Source organism: Lathamus discolor, chromosome 1 (genome assembly GCF_037157495.1).
Source record: "Lathamus discolor isolate bLatDis1 chromosome 1, bLatDis1.hap1, whole genome shotgun sequence".
NCBI classification, from domain to species: Eukaryota; Metazoa; Chordata; class Aves; order Psittaciformes; family Psittacidae; genus Lathamus; species Lathamus discolor.
Window position 1 is genome coordinate 158,580,318 of NC_088884.1, and position 25,246 is coordinate 158,605,563.

General features: G+C 38.4%; 1 protein-coding gene across 9 annotated transcripts in view; it reads left to right on the forward strand.

Annotated features, from left to right (window-relative positions):
- CTBP1 (C-terminal binding protein 1) overlaps positions 1-25,246 on the forward strand; it is a 256,911-nt gene that overhangs the window by 227,828 nt on the left and 3,837 nt on the right. For all 9 annotated transcript variants that reach the window (XM_065661068.1, XM_065661113.1, XM_065661059.1 and 6 more), the window contains 6 exons: positions 2,015-2,159; positions 5,914-6,120; positions 11,939-12,153; positions 16,044-16,174; positions 18,196-18,323; positions 21,897-22,014. In XM_065661068.1, coding sequence (XP_065517140.1) covers positions 2,015-2,159; positions 5,914-6,120; positions 11,939-12,153; positions 16,044-16,174; positions 18,196-18,323; positions 21,897-22,014 — 944 coding nt within the window. The remainder of the gene's footprint in view (positions 1-2,014; positions 2,160-5,913; positions 6,121-11,938; positions 12,154-16,043; positions 16,175-18,195; positions 18,324-21,896; positions 22,015-25,246) is intronic.

Consider the following 25,246-nt stretch of genomic DNA (forward strand, 5'->3'; position numbering starts at 1 on the left):
GCACAATTTAAGCAAATGGCCAGCACTGGTGCCAGAACAAATGGATGCAAGCTGGACTGTGAATAAATTGAGACTGGAAATGAGAAGAAATTTTCATATAATTTGAACTGTGAGATTTTGAAACAATTTTCTTTGGGGAATTAATGGGAAAAAAACACCTGAGGGCATTTGGGTTTTAAGAGGGACTGTTTCTTGTGTAGGCTGCCTCAGGCGTGGGCTTTGGCTTGGTCCATACCAACTGTAATGTTGCTGTAGAAGCAAAACCAATAAACTGGTTTGGGTTTTTTTAACCCTGTGTAACAGCTCAAGGAAACACGTTCTGATGAGTGCAGTCTCTCTGACTGGTGGCTGCTAGATGTAATCTCTAAAGGACTTGTTTGTACCATTAAAATCAAGGAGGTTTTTGTGTGTAATCATTTATAAGATCAGAGCCTACAGCTGTTCTTTGAATTACGTTGTAGTCACATTCTTTAAAGATGTGTAATTTCTCTTCTTTTTTTTTTTTTTTTTTTTTTTTTCCAAGTTCTTTTACAGGTAAACCCAAATTCTGCTTAAAGGGTTCTGGTCTTTATCTGACTTAAAACTGGGGTTGCCAATCCAGGAACACCTGTGGAAATAGTGTAACTCATTTGGTGAAGTGTTCAGTAAAAAGCAGTTTTCTTTCATTGTCTGAATTTGGTTTTATTTTCGTTAAAGATTTTCCCTCCTGTATTTTAATTTAAAAAATTACTGCTGCAGATCTTAGCTTCCACCAGTTTCAGTGCTCAGATGAGCTGAAAGGACTCAGATGCCAGAATCTGTACATGTACCAGACCCAAAAGTCTATTCAATAGAGAAATTCAGAGCCTCTGCAGAACTTTGTGAAGCGCATCATAGGAGATTCTTGAAGTCGTTATAGCTAGCTTAAATATTGAAATGATTTGTGCATGGGTTTTGTCTCATAGAATGATGAGGATATTGGGTACTGCAGTGAAGGTAGAAATTTAGAGAAGTGAAATTCTCCAATTTCCATATATTTAGATTAGATATTAGAAGAGATTGTTCACTGTGAGGGGAGTGAAGCCCTGGCGCAGGTTGCCCAGTGCCCATCCCTGGCAGTGTTCAAGGCCAGGTTGGACGGGGCTTGGAGCAACCTGGTCTAGTGGAAGGTGTCCCTGCAGGGGTTGGAACTGGATGATCTCTAAAGGCCCCTTCCAGCCCAAACCATTCTATGATGCTATGGTTTCAGACCTTTCAGATCCTCTCTATGCTTGCTTTTTTAGCATGGTCTCTCTATTTCTCTTTTTCTCTTTTCCAACATTTTTGCTTTGGTACAATTTCTCATTTCTTAGGGGTGCTTTTTTCTCTGGTTAATCTCTAGTTTGACATCCCAGTTACACCAATTTATGTGACATCCAGTTTCCCATTAGCTGTAGTACAAGAAAGTAAAGGGACAAACACTTTGTTCTTATGTATGAATTGACAGATTTCAGCCTCTGTTGTCTAAGGGTTCTGTAATGACTGCTGAATGTTTTCTATTCAGCTATCAAGTGGTTTAATAGCGAGGTGAATGCCTGTACCACTGTGTGTATGGTGAAGAGATACTGTTCTGTGACTCCATTCAAAACAGAATGTCAGCTGCCTAAGCATAAAAATACTTACTGTTTACAGTGAGTGCTTGCTCCCATGTTGTGTTTTCCTCGGCATGTGCAGATGCAGTCCAGTGATGCTTGTACTTAGGGTTCAGTAATGCAGAGCATCTCCTGTGAAGTGAGAAGTGTTTTCCCTCTTAATAAGAACACAAATACTGGTCACTTAGTTCTTCTAAAGCTAATCTCATCATGCTAGAACAGATACATCAGATGGAAAAGACTAACAAGGGACTGGAAGATAATTTGAGAAATAACCTTTAAAATGAAAGACCTGGATTTAATGATTTTACAGTCTTTTTATACCTGAAAATATGTGTATGTGATAAAGAGGAGATCCTAAGAAAGAAAAAAATTAAGTGTTTTTTCTTCCATTTTATTTATAGGTACTAAATGAAGCAGTGGGTGCACTGATGTATCACACTATCACTTTAACACGAGAAGACCTGGAGAAATTTAAAGCACTTCGAATAATTGTCCGAATTGGCAGTGGTTTTGATAATATTGACATCAAATCTGCTGGAGATTTAGGTATGACTGTTAAAGACATTATTTTACATCTTATGCTTGCCTCCAGAAATCTGATAGCATCCGAGTCTTTGCATTAATGTTTTCTGTATATTTTATGCTAACATAGTATGTAAGCTGTATAATTTTCTCATCAAAGTGTTGCAAAATCATTATGGAGATACTAGCATTAGTTAATTAAGTGATAATATTAACAGCTTTGCGACAGGATGGCAATCAGCCTGTTCAGTATAAACCCAAGTAGTGTGGCAATAATTTTTCTGCTCTTTCTTTTTCACTCTGGTTGTATATATTAACTACATATGCTGTAATCTAATCACAAAATACAATTCCCTCAGCATGGCATACTACTACTACTACTGTTTGAATAAAAAATGAGGGTCATTATCAACTGTCCGAGACTTATTTATGATGCATGAGATTGAGTACGAAACCACTCCATAAAGTAGATATATTGATTTTATAGGAGAATTAGTTGTTGCTGCTTCAGAATAAATTCAGATACTGGAGCTATGAGAAGATGCTTCTTGGTGTTTCACTGTAAAAAAGCAACAATCTGATTTGTACTTTTCTTACTTAAGATAAACCATCTCTTAGCTGTAGTCCACAGGTTAGACTACCACCATGTTTTGTTTGTTTCTTTTCTAAGGTTGAGGTGACCAAGTATGTTTTCCATTATGCTCTGGGAAGATCTTGGAGGTATTTATTTCAATGGGACAGTGCTTAGTCCTATTAATAACCTCGCTGTTAAAGTGAGGAGCGGTAGTACAATCTGTTTATCAGTAAATTATAGTAAAATAATCAGCTGTTTTTAATGGTGGTGTAGTTTGCTCAGCAGGCAGAGGCTAACAACTTCTTTGTGAGTTTCTGTGAAGAACAGACCAAGTCCAAAAGTCTGCAAGGCTGTGTTCCTACATGCTGTAAATAGTGCCACAGTTAGGCATGTGCATTGTGAGCTCTAGAAAACACATATATATGTAGAGATTGGCCTGGGGTAAAATCCTGGATCAAAAGCCGAAATCTAGGTACGTATCAAAGGCCCTGACCAGCCAGATTTATGCAGAGCATCTCTTGTAAGAGGAAAAGCTTTGGAGGTTTGTGGGTTTGTTTCTGCAAGTTTCAGTGCTGGACTGTAATCCAAGCTTATAATTTAAATGCATCCGCATAAGGCTTCAAGCCAGTGTACAATGGATTTGGGAAATTCTCATTCATATGAAATGCTAAATGGCCACATTCCTAATGATTCAGTTCCTATGTTGCGATTAGACTGAGTTATGCAGTTGGAATCCATCTTGATTGCGCATTCCAGTATTTATGAAAAATAATTGTCCTCTATCAGAAGCCAGTAAATGCTGGAATGTTTACAGTGTTAAAGCTCTTGATTTTAATAGTTAGGGTGAAATGCTTGGAATTAAACAGTAACACCTCTAGAGGGACAAATCACTTTTCATTTGTTGAACTAATGCAAATAATATGCATCTCAAGGAGGTAATGTGAGAGTTAATTGCTCTTTGTAAAAAGCTTTGATTCACTCTTGAAATACAGTGTATAGACCATAAAGTCTGACACATTCCTGAGCTTCCATAGTAACTTTTTGAGTTATTTGTCATAGAGCTGGCTCACGGGGTTGTTGCCAGCTTTTGCTGTGAAGTATTGTTCTCATGTTAGTGCTTTTACTCTCCTTAAAATGCATGAAAACGTATTTCTTGGATAAAAACTTTACTATCTGGTCTGCTTTTTCTCCACTTTATTAATTGTTGACTGGAAAATATGTACAAGTTGTGAGTGTAGCTGGATGCAAATGAAGTGGGAGTCAGGGGGATGCCCGTTGACTCCTGCATTTTCCAGCATGTCAGCGATGAACCTCTGCACAAGATCACTGAAAGTGGTGGGAAAAGGGGAAAGGGAAGGGACCATAGGAGTGATGGACATGTGATAAGAGTGTGCTGTCCTTTCCCCTGTGAAATGTCTCTTCATATCCTTGCCCCACTTTTGATACTCTCTTCGGTTTACCATGCTTCTGTCTTTCAGAAATAAGCTGGTTTTAAAGCTGGGGGACAGGGGGAAAAAGAAATTCCTACAGTTTAGGAGAGAAATTACTTGACTTTTGTTCCTCAAGTCTCGTAAGGAAACCTCTTAGGGAGGAAGGTGTCCACTGAATTCAGTTACTTATTTCCCATCCCAAATATGTAATATAACTCTTTAAGCGCTCTTTAAAGCATTATTTTGTTGATGCCAGCTGTCAGGAGACATGCTTATTAAATTTTTTTTGCCATCTAAAACCTGCATTTTTCCTCCATGAGAAAGACTTTTTGTATAAACAAATTCAGCTGTTTCATACAATGCACTTAAAGGGATGCTACTCTTCAGTCTTGTACTTTTCCCCCCACTTGTGGTTTTTTCCCTGTTCAAAGAAAAACTGTTGAGTTTCATGCTACCATTGATATTAGCACGATGCCAAGATTAATACTCCAGCAAATGATGCTGGTTTATCTTGGTTTCTAAGTCTAAGAGCAGTGACTCAGCAGACACTGTATCTCCACAGCAGAGGAAAGAAAAACAGTTCTGCATGTTCCGCATGTTGGTTTTTACTGATGTAAAGCAAGCTGTAAAAAAGTACTGGGCAGCAGAATGAAGGCATTTGAATGTAAAACATAGATAAATATGGTATGAGCTCATTATTTGTCAGATTACTGTTATTACTATTATTGAAGAGAATGTGTTTTCCCTTGCTTCATAAGTTATACTGGCGTTAGCAGAAGATTCATTGAATATTTATTTATGTAAAAACCCAAACAACTAGAAAGTGAAAACAGTATTAGGGTGTTTTTTAGGATACAAAACACTTTTTTTTCTCCACCGTGAAATTATACTGCTTGTGATCTCAGTCAGCAGAACCGAGAGACAAACATTTGTGGGAGCTGATTAGAGAGGGAACATGTAGTAAATAGAGTCAAGAGAAAGAAGTCAGAAAGGACACAAACTCTCAAGTAACGATTTTGCTTAAGTGCCCTGTATTGAGTACTGGAAGGTAAAAAGCAGAATGGTGTACCTTGCATGCAGTTACAATCCTGATGTGTTTTTTGAAATGAAAAATATTATGAGTACCTAATGACAGTTAGGTGGGTTATCTCCTTAATTTGAGGGACCAGGAAAGGACCTGGATTCTGTTTGTTGTGATTGTACAAACCCATTTCCAACACAAAACAAATTGTCCCTCCCCATGTTATGATTACCCATATGTGAATTGGAAATACTAATAGTCGTCCTGTGAGGTCATTGTAAGAATAGCTGTCATGATAAATTATTTTATATTCTTTAGAACTTGTATAGGTACCTAAGGTATCTTGTATAGATAGATACCTTAACAGTGATCATTAACCTCACTTTTGAGCGCAAGGCAGACTTCTCTTTGCTGTTCAAAACACCTAACTCAGTGTGCATGTAAAACACCAAGACTTGCATTTTAAACTTGTCTGACATCTTTAGTATTGCCTTTTGTGGTTTCAGTGGTCTGCTTAGTGTTTGCCTTGGTTTGAAAGCACAATAAATAGTAATAGAAAAATCAGAAAAAATATGTTTCTGTGTATTTATCAACTGTTATGTCAAGTATTCTGTTTGCCATTACAGTCAGAAACCTAGTATTTGGGCAAAATTAAATCTGTAAATTTAAATCTCATACTCCTGAATTTGCTGTTAAATATGCAAAAGTAAGAAATGTTTGGCAACTGGTATCCTTTCCCCCCACTCTTTGCAGGGATCGCAGTGTGTAATGTGCCAGCTGCCTCTGTAGAAGAAACAGCAGATTCTACCATGTGCCACATTCTGAACCTGTACAGGCGAACCACCTGGCTCCACCAGGCCTTGCGAGAAGGCACGAGAGTACAGAGCGTTGAACAGATTCGGGAAGTGGCTTCTGGAGCTGCCAGGATCAGAGGGGAGACCTTGGGCATTATTGGATTAGGTAAGTTGGCTTGAGAGGTGGTTTAATACTCACTTTTCGCTGCTTTAAACAAAATGATGAAGATTTGAGCTATAAAGACTGAACACTTAGTTCATTCATTTTCATGTCAGCCTTTCCTGGTGTTTGTATGTCTCAAATGTATGTCCCTTAGACATCATTTTCCTCAGAAAACTTAACTTAGTTGCTGATATTCTCTAAGTAATTCTTTGAATTTCCATACATCTGTTGCTGTATTCCCTGATGTGAGGCACACTTGTTTAAGAAGAGACGCCTTTTCCAGGACAAGGATCCTGCTGCTTCAGCCTGATGTCACTGGTGTCAATGTATATGGTTTATTTCTAGTCCACTGTCATATCTGGTTTTGTTTCTGCCTTTTTCCTTACACTGTTTTTAACATATCTGAAAAGCCTTTGCTGCAGTAACAGCCTGCAGAGCAGCTCTTTCATGTGTGTGGTTGAGAGTTGCATCTGAAATTGTATTTCAGCTCGAATGAGAGGAAAAAAATATGCAAGAAAGTTTGAAATGTTTCCAGACCTAATAAAATCACCTACTTACCTCTCTGAATGGCCCTAAATGTGTTTCAGCATCTAACAGATGGACAGGCTTACTTGAGATGAATTAATTACTGTCTGTTACAGAAGTAGGGAAGAAAAACAAGCAAGTCAGTTTCTATATAAAAATTATTCAGTCATGTGCTTGTCTTATCAAAGATCTGATAGATTGTGGATGTAATTGCTGTGGTATTCATCCACAGGAATTAATAATACAACTTTGACAACAAGGCATCACACTTAAATGACTTTTCCAGTTACACATTGCTGTCAAATAACTCAAGCTACAAACTCTTTACTTCTGGAAGCTGAAAATAGCCTGGTGTTACAGAGTACTCATTTAAATGAGTATGCAACACACCAGAAACATCTTCACAGTCAAAAGAATTGCCTTCAAAATGTGACTTTCAAGAAGTTAGTCACGAAGTTGCTTTCTCAAATCTATACCCATGTAAGTATGCACCTCATTGAAACACACAGTGATTATTGCACTTGCAGTCATAGCATCTGTACATAAATAATAGACAATCACCTGCAGTGTTTAAGAATGGAAATGCATACCTCCTTTTTGAAATCCAAGCCTTGGCTCACATCCTCTGTGCACATTTGCTGGAGATGGCTGTCCTGTTGGCATTCCATTTTTTTGTCCATATTGCACAAATTCCTGACAGAGATTAGAAAAAAATATCATTCGTTACTGATTTCCGTAAGTGAATTTTGTGTGTGTTGCTTTTAAGTGACTGAAAACTATAGAGAAATTAAGGGATAATCAGATTGCTAATATGTGCATAAAGCAACATAAAATGCTAGGTTTGGGGTTTAGTTTTAAAAAGCAAGCTCTTTGTGTGCATCATTAAATACAAATCATGTTTTAAGTATATTAAAAGGCTAGAAAAATCTGATTGTAAAGGTGCACATCTGTCACAGTTATTAAACGTTTTATCTAGCCATTTATTGTTTCTATTTCTCTTCCTACAGTAGAATATTAGTAAGTTCAGGGAAAATTAAGTTTTAAAGTCAGTTTGGAAAACTTCCACTGTTTCTTTTTGTGCATGAACGTGAATAGGCACAACTTGTTAATACTGACCTGTTCTCACAAGCTGCTATGTGTTAATGAAGGCCAAGAATGTAGTCTTAGAAGATATGGAAATAGAGCTGTACTAGACTTTACATTTGAACACTTCAGGCACTTGGGCTGTGATACACTCTTTTCTATTACAGATCACTGCAAGAGGCTTCATGTCTCTAGTTTCAGATTAAAATGTGTATTTACAACCACCTTCAAAAGACTGTTGCCCTTAGGTCATATTTCTCTACTAGTGGCCTCTTCCTACGTCTGTAGTTTTGCCTCAGTTTATTACTTTATTATTTAGGCATGTCAACATCAGAAGTGATGCAGCACTGAGAGGCTATGAAGTGAATGTATTGCACACAAAATAAATGATTCTCGTCATCTCTTACTAAGGCCTTTTCTCTCATTCTCGGCAGTGTCTCTGTTTCTGTACTTTCTCATTTGTGTCTGAGATCATCTCATATCTCAACCACTGCTATGTTTCTCTATTTTTGTCTTGAAATCGTGGTCTCTTCAGCAGTGGGTTGCTTAAATTTATCACTTAGCTGCTGTAAATGCTAACTCCAGACCTTCTTCACGTCTGTTCCTGGGCTTTTCTCTCATTTTGCCAAAGAGAAACACTCTAGCTCTTGCCTATCTCTGTTCTAGGGAATGACATAGTCATTCCCTCCAAACCTTCAGCTACTCACTTCCTTATCCACTGGTCTAGCCAAGTTTCATGACTCACTTGCCTTCTTCTTTCCATCACCCACTCTCTTTTCTTTGCCTCCTCTCATGCATATTCCTGCTTTGACACTTGGTCTGTCCTGCTTAATCCTATTACTCCATGCTTCTCCTTTAAAGTTAACGCCATCTCTCATCCTCTGCTTGTATTGAGCTTGAAGATAAGCAGAGATTCAACAGTGTAATACCTGCTTCATCTGCTTGTAGGATACCATCCATCATTGTTTTGTTGTTTGGTTAGCCTCTGAGCTCCTTAGGGCAGAGCCTGTGTTTCTTTCTGTCTTTATGAAGTGTGTGATTCTTTGAGCCTTACATAAATAATAATATCACATCATTAAATGGCTGTCTTTGTCACTTTAAATCTTTATTACTATCCAGTGTCCTATATTTCAAGTGATGCATCGCAAGTGTGGATAATAAGCCCTGCATTGGGGGGGGGGTGGGGGGAGGCTACCTTTTCACCTTATATCTAGATATTTAGTGTTTTTCTTTCAAAAGGAGAATATTTATGAGCAGCCTGTAAGAACTTGGATGAGAGGTACCTGGACCTGGTTCTGCTGTAATGATGATTTTATAGCAGTGAAGGCACTGAAGTCACACTCCCTTCCTTTTCCTTCCCAGTTACAAATGCTGATGACTAATAGTTAATGCATTTCCTCACTCAAGAGAGGTGAAATTCCTCCAAATACATTTGTCTCCACAGCTCAATGAATGTCATTGCTCAGTTTGTCTTTCCTTACCTGCTCTGTTCTTGCAACAGTCCCGCATTAAACTAGATGTTCGCCAAAATACCAGTCTGCATTTTCAGGCAATATTAAGGCTTGAGAGTTGGGTGGTATTACTATGCAATAAATGATGTATTCTTAGCGGTCTCACTAGCTCTGTTAATGTGCTCAGCAGGAAATACAGCAAAATGGCTCTCTCCACATTTTAGAGTTCTCCAAGAGGGAGGAAAAATTACCCAGATTCTCCATTACTGTTGCATAGGCAGGAAAGAGCTGCTAAGTGAAAGCACTTTTTCCTTCCATGGAAGTCTGCAGGCAGATCATCAACATTTCCACAGTATCAGGGGAATTTTGTAGAACTTTGTAATACCAGCATGAGATGCACATTCTTTGACAAAGAGCTGAGCAGGGGTCATTGACAGCTGCAGCTACTATACTGTCACCCTCAAATCAGGTTATTGGCAAGGTCAAGGTCAGAGGCACCTACAAGCTGTGAGACTTGGAGCAGAGTAGATGGGTTGGATTGTTACAGGAGACCCAGGTGTTTTTCAGTCTCTCTTCACACTTCTGCTGTCATTGGAATGATGGCTTTGCTAGGCCTTTTTGGCTTTGAAGTCTGTGCTTGTGTTCCTGTCTGCTTCTTTTTCCAGTTGTATGCCATATTTTCTGCATTCTTCCCACACTACAGACTAAGAAGTTAATTTAATGTTGTAAACTTCAGAATTTACCTTCCCTAGAAGCAGCCATGACTGTTCATAGCAATTGTAAATGCTTTTAAGATAGACTTGTCCTGCGGGTGGGATGCTTTTTGTACTGTTCTGTTGTTCTTGATGTGCTGAGGTAGCTTTTGAGCCCTTCTTCATGCCTGAGAGAGTGCTATAGTTTTTCAGGAAAGGGAAAAAAAAGCGTTGTAGGTTCATGGTTGAGCTGTCTTGTCAGATTGTAGTTTAAAAAGGAATTGGCAAATAACACGTGCCCACCTATGTATTTTTATGATGACTAAGACTAAATATGAATTGTCCATTGCAGAAGAGTTTTATCCCATAAAGTAATTGTAATAGGACAGTTCTGGCATGTGGTTTCTGAGTGCTTCAGAAGGGAAGTTTGTGCACACTAAAGGCTTTGATTTATTAGCCTGGTTGCGATGAATAGAAAGTGTAGCTTTAACTGGAGAGTCTGTTGTAAGAGATTTCATTGTCGTGAATTTCCTCAGGTATTAGTGTTGTAAAGAGTGCAAAGAAGAACAGATGACAGTGTTGCATGTGAAAAATGAATGGAGCTGCAGTAAAAGCTATATGTTTTGTTTTAAAAAACAGTTTACAGTTGTGTGACTGATTCCTTGAGCTGTGAACATGCCAAAAATCTGGAAAATAATACAGTGTTTGTGCTGAAAATGGTCTTATTCAAGTTTATAAAAACCAGTTTGGAAAGCAAACAAGCACAAGAATTGAAATAAAAGATTTTAAAGAGTATTTTAACTTGGTGTCCTCAAAGAAAAGCAGACAGCCCCCATCAGATTGACATACTGCTTAATATTACAAGCACATCAGTCACTAAGCACTGCAGAACTGCTGTGTTCAGGTTAAATGATCAACAAAAAACCTTTCTTCCTGTGGTTTCTTAAGTGTATTCAAGGAGAAACTGAAAAGCAGAGGGAAATCCCTTCAAGCACAATTGGAAAGAGATGGGATTTCCCTCTCTTAAGTTGATTCAATTTTGAACAAACACAGATGTTATAAAAGAAAACTTGTTGACTTTTTATTTTTCAAGTGAGATGTGGTTATTATGGTGTGTCAAATGATGATTTTGAAGTGTCTTTATCTAACATTTGTAATACTCTAAACTGAGTATCTAGTGTTGTGTAGACTTCTGACCTGAAAAGTATGTTAGTTCTAGTTCTTCAGTACCCTTGCTCACTGGATGTACTCACTCACTTTCCGCCCCCCCTCTGTGTTTTACTGGTAGTTAGTCAAAGGGATATACACACCTCCTGATGGCACGTGGCATTGAGTCATGCCCATACAGCAGTTTCAGGCACCACTCTGAAATACGACAGTAAGGAAAGTTGAACAGAGGAAAACAAAGGCCAATGTGAATACCAAATGGTACCCTACTATTGTTCAGCTAGGCACCATATGAGGGACTGTATTTATTCATCATTTAGGTAGATGGATACAGCATTTTTTAAAGCCTCAGATGACAAGATTCTTGTAGGCATTTTAATGCTGAGAGGGTGTTACTCAAAATGAAAGAAAATACTAGTTCAGAAAGGAGATTGCACCCATTGAGAATGGTTGAGCTTCAGATTAAACAAATTCTCTTTTATTGCATCCATTTTTGAAGATTAATTTTATAGCTTTTTATTAAAGCCAGCTGGTCTGACATGGTAAGAATAAGTCGTTGGCAGGCTGGGCTCACAAGCAGTAGTGTTTTACCATAAACAGGCCCAGCAGGCAAGCCCTTGTATTACACAGATTATTGCAGATTACGTGTCATCTTCTGGCATTTCACATCTTCAGTTGCAGAAGGTGCTTTGTTTTGAACAGGGTAGTGTGAAACAGCCCAGATGTAATGTTTCTGATCTCAGAGATGGTTTCAAGTGGGATGGAAGACACCTCTTTTTTATCATCTTCCAGTTACTGTGCAAAACAGTATGGTTTGGTACAAGTATTTGCAGTGGGAAGGAGGAGGCTACCTTACACCGGCTGCTTCACATCTGTTCTCATTGCGTGTTTATCTTGTTCCAGGGCGTGTTGGGCAAGCAGTAGCGCTACGTGCCAAAGCCTTTGGCTTCAGTGTGCTTTTCTATGACCCATACCTCTCAGATGGCATGGAGCGTGCTCTGGGACTGCAGCGGGTGAGCACTTTGCAGGACCTGCTGTTCCACAGTGACTGTGTTACCCTGCACTGCAACTTGAATGAACACAATCATCATCTTATCAATGACTTCACCATAAAGCAGGTAATAATCTCCGTGGGTGCTCTCCACACTGGTGCTGGTTGCTGACATTGTGTAGAATTTATTTGTTTAAACAGGCAGATAGTAATTTGAAAGAAATTTCTTTCCCTTTTGCTGCTCAGATCAAGCAGGTTTATAACAGATGAGGGAATAGTTGGTGGCTCATTTATAGTTGCTTTTATTGTCTTTTTTGCTCAGTAATACTGCGTTGTAGAAATAATTTGCTCTTCTTAATGTTGCTCAGATTGCATTTATGTAAAAGCACTTTTTCCATGTCTTTTAGTAGCTACTTCATTTACCTTTTACAGGTAGCAATTCTGTCTTTCACTCTTGATCCTCAGTTTGAGTTCTTAGATGCAATTGAAAGATTATGACTAAATGGCTCCCCCCTGTGCTCAGTCCTGATGCTCACAGAGCACTCCGTGGATGGATTGCGTTTGCAGCATTGCATTACTTGGAAAGATAACGTTTCTTGGAATTAGTACTAACCTCTCCCCCAAGTTTTAGGTAATAGTAAAATAATTTCAAAACCTAGATGTAGTAGCTGCTCCATTATTGCCTAATTTCATAGTAAGCTTTTTCATTAAATGTCTAGCTTCTGACTCCAATCTCAGTGTAGGTAACAAATACAGTGCTGAGATGTCAGAATGTAGATATATATAGTGTATAGGAAAGAAACTTTTAAGATACAGTAGTTGATCTTGCTGTTGTTTATGTATGCAGTATTTGTGTTGGTAACAGTGACAGTTGCACTCTTGCAGTAAAATCATTGCTTGGCTTCTGAGAAATAGTTTGCACCTGCTGTTCTTGAACTTCAAGAGAACTGAAGCAGTTACTGAACATGTTCCACAGTCATGTAGGATCATGGCATAAAACTGTTAATATAACACATCTCTTGAGAGTTTAGGGGTTTTGCAGGTCCACCCCAACATAAAATCAGGGTTTGAGTTTTAAAACTTAAAATATTAAGAAGTTTAAAATACAGATCTCTAAGAGAACTGAGTTTTGTCACCCTGCCCTGAACACTCTTTTCTTTTTGTTGTGTGCTCAATTACATTTAATGGTTATTACATGATTAGATGTCTTTGCAAGCAGACATCTAGAGCCAAACAGAACCACACTGCATTCAGGGGAACTGTCTGGAAGCTTAGCAGTGGTCACTCATTATACAGCCAACTGTGAAACTTGGACCAGTGGATCACAGGAAGTTTTTGAGTGGATGTGGATAAGCACGATGAGCTTCGGAGAGGGCTCAGTGCGTTAATCAGTGAAACAGACAAAACATGTTAAGACTGAGAGATACCATCTGAAATGCAATGCATATAATAAAGTCTGTACCAAAAGGGATGTCTTAAGCATTTCTGTTGCTATCTGATGTCCTCTGTGATTAAAGCAAGGTTTAAAATGTTAGGAGATAGTTCTTGCTTTGGATAAAAGTTTGGGTGATGCAGTCTGCATTATAGCAACTGGCATGAAAACTGCTGAATTATAACACCTCTGACTGCTTAGTTTGTGTAGAGCAGATCTTCTGTATTTGTATGAAAAAAGCAGAATAGCTTTTTTAGGCTGACAGGTGTGAATTTAAACAGTATTCCATGCCACTTCCATCAATATTTCATGCTCATGTAATAACCAGTTTTGAAACAAAGTGGGGAGAAGTATGGTGCATCATTTCACTACAGTCTCATCATGAGTTTTGTTTAGAGTCTGAAATTACATAACCTTAAAATGTCTTTGAAAGTTTGATGTCGGTCTTGTCTTCCAGTAGCTTTTCCCTTTAATTAGTCAGCATCCTGTCTAGCCGTGCTGCTTGGCCTTGTAGCCCCAGAGTAGCTCAGAGAAGTGCTTCAAGCTTGTGTTTATTGAACTCATGGTAATCAAGTGCTCTGAAGAGGAGCAGAGGTCAGTTTTAGTTTTACAGATTCAAGAAAAAGACTGCAGTTTGAACACAATATGTTATTAAAGCAGCGATGCAGGTTTAGTGTAGGTGAATTAACAGCCATCAGCAGTTCTGGCTATGAAGCTCTTTCAAGCTTCCACTTATTGTTAAGGGTCAGCTCTAGCTGCATCCACCCTCAAAGTCTATCATGAGTCACACAATTCATTCCCATTAGAATGTATTTATGCAGCTATGCTCTGTTTGATTTGGACTTGCCTTAGTACTAGCTTCAGAGTTTTGTAAATAGTCCTAAAATGAAGACTCAAGCGAGGTTATTAAGATTGGACAGAAAAGTTTAGCAGGTTTCACTTTGATTAAAAGTTTCAAGTGCTTCAAAGGGCGTATAAATGCACTAAGCTATACTTAAATTATCCATTTGCGGGAGCACAGGAATAGCAAGTGTGTACGAGCTCCCACCAGCCTGTATGGCATGTCTGCACAGCGGGTGTGATTGTCACTTGGGTGAGCTCTCCTGTGCTAGTGCTGATCTAGTTCTCACAACTGACTTAAGTAGTGGAGATGCAGTGATGGTTCCTATCAGGAACGTCTTGTTACTAGACCAGCTTAAGATCATGCCCCCATTTCTTCATTGTTCTGGTTCCCAAGTTGATGAACATAAAGCTGAAAGAAATATCCCTTAGTTCTGCTCCTGGAAGTGGACTTTGGGTTTCCTATACAGTCTAATAGAGGGTTCTCCTATAAGCCCTAAGAGCCTGCAAATGGAGAGAGGCAGGGCCATGCTAAACCTAGTGAGTAAAATATGGTGGGTTTTTTTCTAATCACCTAACTGCAAGCGTATACATGTTAATTGTTTAATATTTCCTATGATCTCATGTAAAAAAATCTCGCAGCTGACTTTAATCCAAACCTTCTTCATGAATTTGGCATTTCGAATCAGTCTTTCAGAGCGAGGATCCATTTACATAAGCTTTAGTCTGATGTGTAGGTTTCAAGTAGTTGACTCAATGTCAAAATGTTTCGGGTTTCCTGTTCTTATGGTGAAAGATGGTGTCAGTACAAAATGAGATTTTTATCATTCATCTTCACCATGGTTCCTGCTCATCATATGCTTACATCCATGCACAGAAACGCTTCTGAGATCAGAAGCTGTGTTTGAGACAGCTGGTGAAAGACACAAAGTATTAGGGCGGCTGGCAGCAGGAGGTAGTAACTTACTTTATTTCCGTCCCATCTCTCTTATTTAAACTGTCACTTTGTTTTCAAGTTGTGGATATATTATGGTGTAAATTCTTGTAGTTCTCCCCACATAGCATCATCTATAATGCTAATCTGCACAATGCGCAGCACAGCTTCTCTCCTGGGCACACAGCGTTCTCAACCAAATTCATTTTCTTGCCTTTTAATTGAATAATATGAGAATTCTTTAGACCTTTATTTGAAAAGTCTCACAGGGAGGAGGAAGCTGAAGTAACAAAAATAAATAAAACATAGATCTGCAGTGTTTTGGCAACTAAAGGGAAAAGTGTTTGAAAATCCAAAAGCATTGATTTTTCTGAAAAATTCATGTAGGCTTTTATTTGTGTTGGGAGTTGCAAGTTGAATACGACAGAATATGACTTTGTTTAAGAATGTGCTGTAGTTTCTGTCTCATGCAATTTCACAGTGAAATCAAAAGGCATAAAATGATCTGTCACTTTCATATGCACAGTGGTATCTTTTGATCATGTTACTGCACAATATCTGAAACAACGCTTCTATTAAAAGACACTGCTTACAAGAAACAAGGTTATTAAGTGCTGTGAAATAGCATTTTATGTTAGAAGCATCAGATTTTGTGGTACTTTTCAATGGAAAGGGAAGACAACTGTTACAGGTTAAACCAGCTGAATAGCCTTTGTTGTAATGGATGCTTCTTTTGAGTAAAAAAATAATGCCACAACGATTTTATTTCATTTATTTTTATTTCATCATTCTTGTTTTTAACTTTCCCTAGATGAGACAAGGGGCTTTCCTGGTCAACACAGCTCGAGGTGGGTTAGTAGACGAAAAAGCACTTGCACAGGCCCTGAAGGAAGGAAGGATACGAGGGGCAGCCTTAGATGTACATGAGTCAGAACCATTCAGGTGCTTTTCCTTTTCTTTTCTTTTTATTTTGTTCACTTTCTTATTTTTAAGTCTTAGTGCATGATACAATCAACAGCAATAAGTAAACTGAGTTTTCCCTTCATTTGATAGCTAAATACTCCTTAGTAAAGCAACCTGAATCTGTGCAGCACTGGGCATGCAAATGTAGATGGAGCTTTTGTATGTGATCAGAAGTGAAAAAAGTGACGTCCAAGATTTAATTCCTTTCCTTAAAAATAAATAAATAAAAATCCAGTGGGTTTATTTAGCAGAAATAGCAGGGACTTTGGCTGAAATCCTCAACATGACTTTGTGTTATGCCTCTGAGGGGAGTCCTCTTTTGTCATTGATACAACTCTGGAGGCAACTAACACTGATGTCTGAACAGACTCTTTCAGAGGCAGAGTTGAGATGTGGTGTGAGAAATAACTACTTTATGACACCTTTCTGGAGGAAAGGACATGCTTTTGTCCAGATTGCCTCTGCAGGAAAGCCATACATGGCAAAGAAAAATTAAGAGAAAGATGTTCAGATTGCAGGTTTTGTTTTGGTTTACCTTTTATCAGGGGAGCTGTAACTCTGCTGTCATTGGCAGAGCTGGTAGCAGAACCCTTAGTTTTTGGATGACACTAAGAAGTCCAGCGTTTTAGGCAGAAATATACCACCCTCCAAAGTGGTGTTGGTGTTACAGTATCAGTAACAGAAATGTGCCTATTTGATATGTCCTTGAGTCTTGAACCTGACTTGTGAGTTATGAGACTGCTGTAGCTTGATGCTTGCATGCGATAAGCCTTTTGTAGCTGATCAGTCTGGGCAGGGAGAAATGTTAATTTTAACTGGAACAATCCACAGAAGTTTTTTGAAGAGGAACAGATTCAGGACTTGAGGGCAGGTTATGAGGAATGGAGAGAGGACAGTCCCTTCTATTAGGGGAACAAGCTTTAAAAAAACAGACTAGCATCCTTTTAGGTAGAATTTTGATACCTACTGAGACACAATGCCACATCACAAATATTTAATTTTATTTATGCATACCCTGCCTTCATTTACTTCAGAATATAGTCATTACAATGCAGTAGTGCTGTGCAAAGCCATAGTCTAACAGCTCAAGGGACTTTCAGCTACATACATTCTTACCAATTCAGATCTCTGATCCACACAAGCAGAATGTTGCAGCTATAGGAAGCCCCATTTACTGCATGGAGATGCCATCTGCAGAGATTCAGTTGCAGGATTACAGCCACAATTTCCTTTGGCTTCAGTGCTGCATGTCTATCTGATCGCAGTGTGCAACTCTGTATTCCAGAGTTTTGCCAGATACTCTGATGTTTATTGAACTACAGATGAAATCTATCATTTTATGAATCATGACCAACTCTGGAAGCACGCTTTTGTCTTAAAATATTTGTTCTTCTGTTGTTACAGTTGACTGTAAAGATTATTAAAACTGGAAATAAATAGGAGGAGCAAATTTCCATTATTTTCAGTTTCTTTACTGTGTATCTGTAATGGCACTTTTACACAGATTCATTGCTTTCCCTGAAAACCAATCTGTAAAGTAAATTTCCTTCTTTCTGTGGAGCTTCTATAAAGGAACAGGAAAGAAAAAATAGTTGAAGTAACTATCCAAGTGGATCTTGGGAGAGCAGAGCAACTGTGATGAAATGGACAAATGGAGTGGCATCCTGTATTGATTTGGGGTCTTGCTTTATGCATTTCTGTATCAGAACTGGAGTGGCAGTGGCTGTAGATAGCAGTAAGTGCATTGGACAGAAGCTAATGTTGCTGCTATACTTAGGTTATACCCTTTGAGTCTATGAGAGGTGATTGTTGCTTATTTATAACATGAATAGTGTATTAAATTAACTGACTTAAAACCAAACCCAACAAGGAATAGAAATGCAATTCTTTTCTATTGTACAAATTAATCTGTGTATGTACAAATCCATCTGGATCCTTCCTCTTATCCCCCCATATTTTTTTTTTTTTGTCATTTGATCTTGTTTTAAATCTTCATTTAGCTTTAGTCAGGGCCCCTTGAAGGATGCACCAAACCTGATCTGTACGCCACATGCAGCCTGGTATAGTGAACAAGCCTCAATTGAGATGCGGGAGGAAGCAGCACGGGAGATCCGAAGGGCGATCACAGGTACTAACTCACCTTATTGGCTCTTTCAGCGTGTGTTTATTTTTAACAAACTTTCTCATTCTTGAAGGGTACTGAAATGAACCAGCCTTAGGGGTTTTTTTACCACTTACAGTGTTTGGAATGTAAAAATGAGCAAGTATACCAAGTCTGTTCTCAGAACTGGAACAGATTATTTTGGAGGTTCATTGCAGTTGCAAAGAGAAGGCAGGCACTGTAAAATAAGTACTTTTTCCATGTAACAGAAATGTACTCATATGTGAAAAATCCACTTTTGGGGTTGTTTTTTTGTTAACATGTAAATATTAGCTATTGATGGGTTTGACCACAACTCATCCAGGCATTGCTGGTATATTTCATAGGTTTTCCTATGTGCCCTCTTAGACTTGGGATGAACAGTTCTGTTTCCTTTATTCTTTTCTCTTTGGCTTCTTTGTATTTTTCTGAAGTTCATCCAAATTTGTCTTGGAGGGCAGTCTGGAATTTCAATGTTTTTAAGGCTGTAATGTTCAGAGATAAAACATCTAGAGCTTCATGCTGTTTCCACTAATGCTTATATCTCAACACCACGTTCTCTATGCCAAAGAAAAGTTTTCAGTGTTTCTTCGGGAGGGTACTGTGTTCTAGATGTTCCTCTCTTTAAAGCAGTGCTAAAGACATCTGGCATTTTAAAGGGCAGAGTCTCTTTGTTATATAACTACCATGTAATTGTAAACTGTTCACATAAGAGAAAACAGTTATGTCTTGAATATGCACTGCTAATAAATAAAATGAGAAGAGTGAGCCATTTGGCATTGGTTTAAATCCCTTGTAGCCTAAAATAAAAGGAAGGATTTTCATACTGGAAAATGATTCATTAAGCACTAATGTTCTGTCTTTAGTAGGACTTTGCTGTTTTCCCCTTGGCAATATACACTGAATGCTCTTGCAGACATGAAGGGCCATCTGTGTCACCTTGAGAGTGGTTTGGTGCCAACACATTGCTCTGCTATACAAAAAACACTAGCAGTAGCCTTTCCTTGTGCCTAAAGAGGCTGGGCAGTTTTGTTTTATATATAGCCTGTGCAGAAGGAAGACTTTTACAACCCTAACCGTTCTATGATTCCCCTCTGGATGGTAATTAAAGACACCTCTTAAACTCCAGATCTGAATTGTCCTGTAATCTAAAGAGCCCAACAATCCCTTTGCTGGAACTGGTCCTTGCGCTTTTACTTCAGAAGTACTCTAGTCATGCATTCATTAAATTGTTGTGTAACTATCACCAGTGCCCCAATAGCTCTGGGAAAGATTGCACAAACCAGCAAGCGATACATACTTGGGTGATGATTGATGTGCAAATAAGCATTAATAGGCTAAGATCTGAAAACTGAGTAAGAGTCAGCTATATAGAGCTAGTTTTATGTGAAGTACTGTGCAATAGCCCAAACATATGTGCCTAGGAAGGCAGACATATATTTTCCTTAAGCGTGTGATTGTGCTATCAGCAGTCTGTATCACTGATTTGTATTGAAGCTGTCAGCACTTCAGTTTTGCACATAGTTTGTAATAAGATCAAACTGAGACCAACATTAAGGAGGTGAGAATTACATTGAATTACAGTGAAACAAATGTAGGAATGATACAGGAAGTATGGGATGAAGCTGGACATGTGAAAGCCATAGGGAGGACAGAAGAGAGAGAGTGTAGAGGGAGAAACTAATTGGAAAAAGGTGTATAGTGAAGGAAAGCAGGCTATGGCTATCATCTGATAGTACAGATATTAAGTGTTATATTAAGGTATTCCGCTGTTAACAAAAAGTCAATTATATTCTGATGTATAAAATAAAAATAATAAGCAGAGATTAAATATCTTTAAATACATTTTTGAATGGGAAAACATTCAGAGTATTAAATAAGGAGAACCACTGAAAACAGTAATGGAAGAAATGGGAAGACAAGCGTGGCAAGAGGAAAGACTGGTATTAGGAGACTAGTAGAACGTGCCTAAGAAGTAAGCAAAATGAAGAATAAGAGGGGCAAGGTGGAAGACATGAGTGGAGTTTAAAAATACTTGGGTAAACAGCAGCAAAAGGAAGACAGTATTTAAATTTATGGATGATTTCGGCAGAAGTTTACCTGGATGTGTATTGCAGCTACATTTAGAAGATTTCTAATCAGGATAATGGTAGGAATTCACCTATAATGAGGCATGTACCTCATCTTGCCTGATACTGAGCTAAGAAGCCTTTTTTGGCTTATGTATAGGAGAAGTGGGAAGCTTCAGTGGCATAAAAGTCATGGAGTAGCAAGTATTTGATGATATCCACTAGACAAAAAGCAATTTTGTGGAAAGGCTTTTTTAGAGCCCCTTTATGGCCAGGCTGATGGATAGAAAGAGCAGGCAAAGAGCAGCGAAGTTCTTAATCAAATTTCCAGTAGGAAGTTGAAGACAAAAAGCCTGAATTCCTTAAGGATGGGGCATGGTTAGTTTTTGAAATCATTTCTGGAGTACTGTTGCCAACAGAAGCAGAGGTAGAGCTTATTTCTACATCTGTGCAGTAAGATTAAACTTTAGAAGATACTTTAAAACAGATGTCAGAAGAAACACAACCCTCAATTCATCTCTCACTGAAATAGGTGGAAATACTCCTGTTGCTGTGAAGAAAATGTGTGTCATATCTACTCTAGTCATATCTAGTTTTTGCAGGGGTGGGGATAGCTCTACAGAGGCTTGCCCAGTGTGTGCTGAATCAGGGCGACAGATTTTCCAGTGTCTTAACACTTCATTTATACTTCAGAGGTTAAGCAAAAGCTTTGAAGAAATGGAGAATTGTCTAGTGTAGTTTCGTTTTTTTGCAGGAATGAAATGGATGGTTGAGGATTAAAACATTATAGTAAATAAATGTGAAGAGCAATTGCAGTAAAGAAGGGGAGCATCAGGAGTACAGGCAAAAAGTCGGTCATATTAGGTTTAAGGCAAAATTCCATTCAGAATCCTGCATTCTTCAATCATAGAATCACAGAATCATAGAATAGTTTGGGTTGGAAAGGACCTTAACATCATCCAGTTCCAACCCCCTGCCGTGGGCAGGGACGCGTCGCCCTAGACCATGTCACCCAAGGCTCTGTCCAACCTGGCCTTGAACGCTGACAGGGAGGGAGCATTTACCATTTCTTTGGCAGCCTGTTCAGTGCCTCAATAAGTGTTTTTACCGCTGTTACATACTGAGAGAAAAGGAGGAAAGTGAAGTTAAAGGCAGAGCAGGAAGGTACATTACTAAATTTTAATGGCTGTCATGCTCTATATTCAAGTTCTATCTTTGAAAACACGAATCTTTGATTGTGGTTTTACTGAGACCCTGTATACAAAAAGACAAAGAGAAAAGGAGAAATAAAAATCACACATAGCATTTTTTATCATTATTAACTAAGTCCCAGACAAAAGGGAACAGTGAGGATCAAAAATAAGCTCTTAGTGCAATTTTATGTGTTGATTTAAATATGTAAATATTTATAAATATTTTAACATAGACACATTCAGAGCACAAGGCATACAATTTTATGGGTTTTTATTTCCTCTCCCTCGCTTCATCCTAGGTCGTATTCCAGACAGTCTGAAAAACTGTGTTAACAAAGATCACTTGACTGCAGCTACACATTGGGCCAGCATGGATCCCGGAGTTGTTCATCCAGAGCTTAATGGTGCTGCATACAGGTAAGGAGGCTGCAGGTGTAAAAGAAATAACCTCCTTAATTCAGAGGTAGGTTTTAAAGAATAAATAAAAGACCTTCCTGTTAATAAACGAAATGGTTTTGGATTAGGCCGCAGCTATATTGTTTTCATAACTGTTGCATTCAGGAGAATGATCTCATTTTGCTGGTTGAAGTCAGGCAGTGCACAACTACATTTCCTTTTCTCATCTTTTTTTTTTTTTGTGTGGTTAGTAATAGCTGAAAAATACACAATCTTTTGTATATTCACTTAAAACAGTTCTGGTCATTTCCTGTGATTGCAGTGGAAGTTTATGTTCCTTTTGCTGAAGGTAGTGATGCAGCAGGAGGTTACAAAAAGACTTTCAATAATAATCTATTGTTATGTGGTTTTGTTGGCTCCAGACACAAGAGAGAACAACTGACTCATTAGCGAATAAAGTGCAATAGCCTGTGGTGATTATAAAAAGATATTTAAAACAGTGCTTTCTAAGTTACATGTTTAATTTTTAAGCAAAAGCATTTCAGGGGCTCGATCTGTGTGTTCTCAATCAACTGTGAAAGCAGCTCTTAATAATTAATAGAAAAGGGCAATATTTTACATCTAATATGTGCGTTCCTTAGTTACTTTGTTTGCTTGAGAGTCTTTCCTGACCTTTTATCCCTAGCAGCTGTTCCAGCAGCAGATTTTTCCTAGTAGCCAGCTTCATGCAGTTTGTATTTATGAAAAATGTCTGCAATTCTTATCTTTCACTATGGTATTTACTCATAAGTAGGATGAAAGTAGCTGAAAAAGCTACAAACAGCTGCTTCTTTCAGTGCCCTGAGGGAAGGGACAGTGCAGTCCTTTGATTTTTTTTTTTTATACCTCTTTGTCCTAATCTTTCCACTGTCCTTCATACATCTCTCTTTGTCGTTTAGGAGAGCTACTGCATACCTTCAATAGATACAGGTGGGGGTTTTTGTGTTACCCCATTTGGGAACCCAGCAGTGCACTGCTGAGAAGTGAAGCAAAGCTCTTGTGTCCCAGTGACTTCTGATAGTCTCATCCGAAAGTGATGGAGAGATGATGGGGGGATCATCATCACCCCCTGCCGTAATCTTATCAGTAGCCAGAAGTGCACCAAAGGGAAAGAATAACTGGTTTGGTCAACATGTGTGTATCTCACATCACGGCAGGATGTTTATTTTTGGAAAAAGTGCCAGTAGCCCTAAATACCTGAAGAAGGATGTTCTTACTTTACTTAAATGAAAGCTACAGGCACATGTGTTCTTCTCCACACAGCATGTGGTTTCATTGACTTCAGTTGGCAGTACATAGGTATAGCTGAATGCAATTGAGATTTAAAGGCAGGTATCGCTGAACTGGGGGTAGTAATACCAACCTTGTTGTGGCAGTTGTTGGCAGGGCTGTGTGCCCAAATAAAATGCAGTTGTTTGTTCCCATTCGTGGGGGGGGGGGTTACAAGTCCAGCAGAAGCAAGCTTCACAGCTAGGAATGGATTTTAACTTAGGAATGGTTAATGATTTACGCGGTAAAGACCATATGTATTTAATTTAAGCAGGATAAACACAGAATGGAACGCCTTTCTTTAGGCATTGTTTCAGTCAGTTTTTTCAATAGAGAAAATTAATCATAAATTCTGACTTCATAGTTGTTTTAAATGCAAAATAAAACCGATTTTTGGCATTTGTACAGAGTAGTCATACAACAAATAATAAAAGCTGGGTTTTGGAGGGGTGGTAGAATAGTGTTTAAGTATGGGTGAAGGCATTTATTTTTTCATGTAGTATAAAATATGCAGAACTTGAAGCTTAGGCTATGAAGAAACTGGCTTCTGTAGCAATTGCTGGTGGTTAATTCCTGCCTGGATTAAGTACAGAATTTGAGTTGATGGTTCAAAACATATTTTTCTACCTTTTGTTTGCAGTCTCAGATTATGTTCAGCTAACTGAGCTCTGGAGTCTCTCACAGGCAGTATGGTGTTTCAGATGTAGTAATAACTGTATCATAGTCATGTAATTGCATTAGAAGATAAGACCTGGGATAATAATTTATATGTTAAAAAATGCAAATAGCTCTTTCGGCGAACTTAAACTAATGAGGGTATTTTATTCTAGATGTATCATTCACTTGTATTTTGATGTAGGACAGGACACTTAAATTATCAGATATTATCACAAGCAAAGAACATTGAGGATTCATCAGCAGAATATAATCTGGATCATCTGAATATCGTTTTCTGTGGAAAACAAAAGCATTTACTGTGTGAAATGCAAGACGCCCTATCAATACAAAAGGTCAAGCGAATGGGACCTATCCCATGAGTAAAGATTAATGATATTCCTGAGAAGGAGCTATTTGTAGTAGTCTCAGTGAAGCAGCATAATACACCCTGGTTTTGTGTTTTTACTGTGTATTTGTTACTGAGCTGCCTGGTAAATAACCCTATGTCACAGAGCATTCAGGTTATAGGCGAAGTGAAATTTGACAGCCAGCAAACAGTGATTGTGCAATTTATAGACACATTGACGTATCTTTCTGCCTTCTAACAGGTAGAAGATGAGAATATCTAGATACTGGAGAGGGGCTTGGATGAGAATAGTCAGATGTTGGTAATTCGGGAGTTATTTCATGTTGAGGTACTTCAGTGATGATTTTCAGTCTGTAATGTAAGATAATAGCGTGCACTTCAAGCTGGTTTGGGACAGACTCAGTTTCTTGCGTAGAGCTTAATGTAGTTCAGGGTGCTTCTGTAGTTTAAACAAATACAGGAGGCTAACATAGAAACTGTAGTTACCTTTTAGTTGTAATTAAGAGGGCTATTGCATTTTTCTTCCTACATTAAGAAGAATATGTGGGGGAAGGCTAAGAAAGTGTGAAATAGTAGTAGAGGAGGTGAAACTGATCTCTTCACTTCTGCTTTCACAAAAATTTAATGCAGTGAAGATTTTACCTGGAAAACATTTCGACTTAACTGCTGCCAGAGGAGGAAGATTGGGAGCAACTTCATGAAGTGCTGGAGGGAATCTGTTTGCTGGTTAAGAATAGAAAAGCAATAAATAGCAACTTAAAGGAAGGCTCTGTAGGATAGAAATGCCCACATGTAGAGGCTGCTGAGTTTATACTTCTTCCTTTCAGAGATACGATTTAAACAAAACTGATGATTAAATTAAAAAGGGACAAAAATTATGAAATGAGAATGGCAAATAGGATTAAGAGTTGTCAAGCAAAA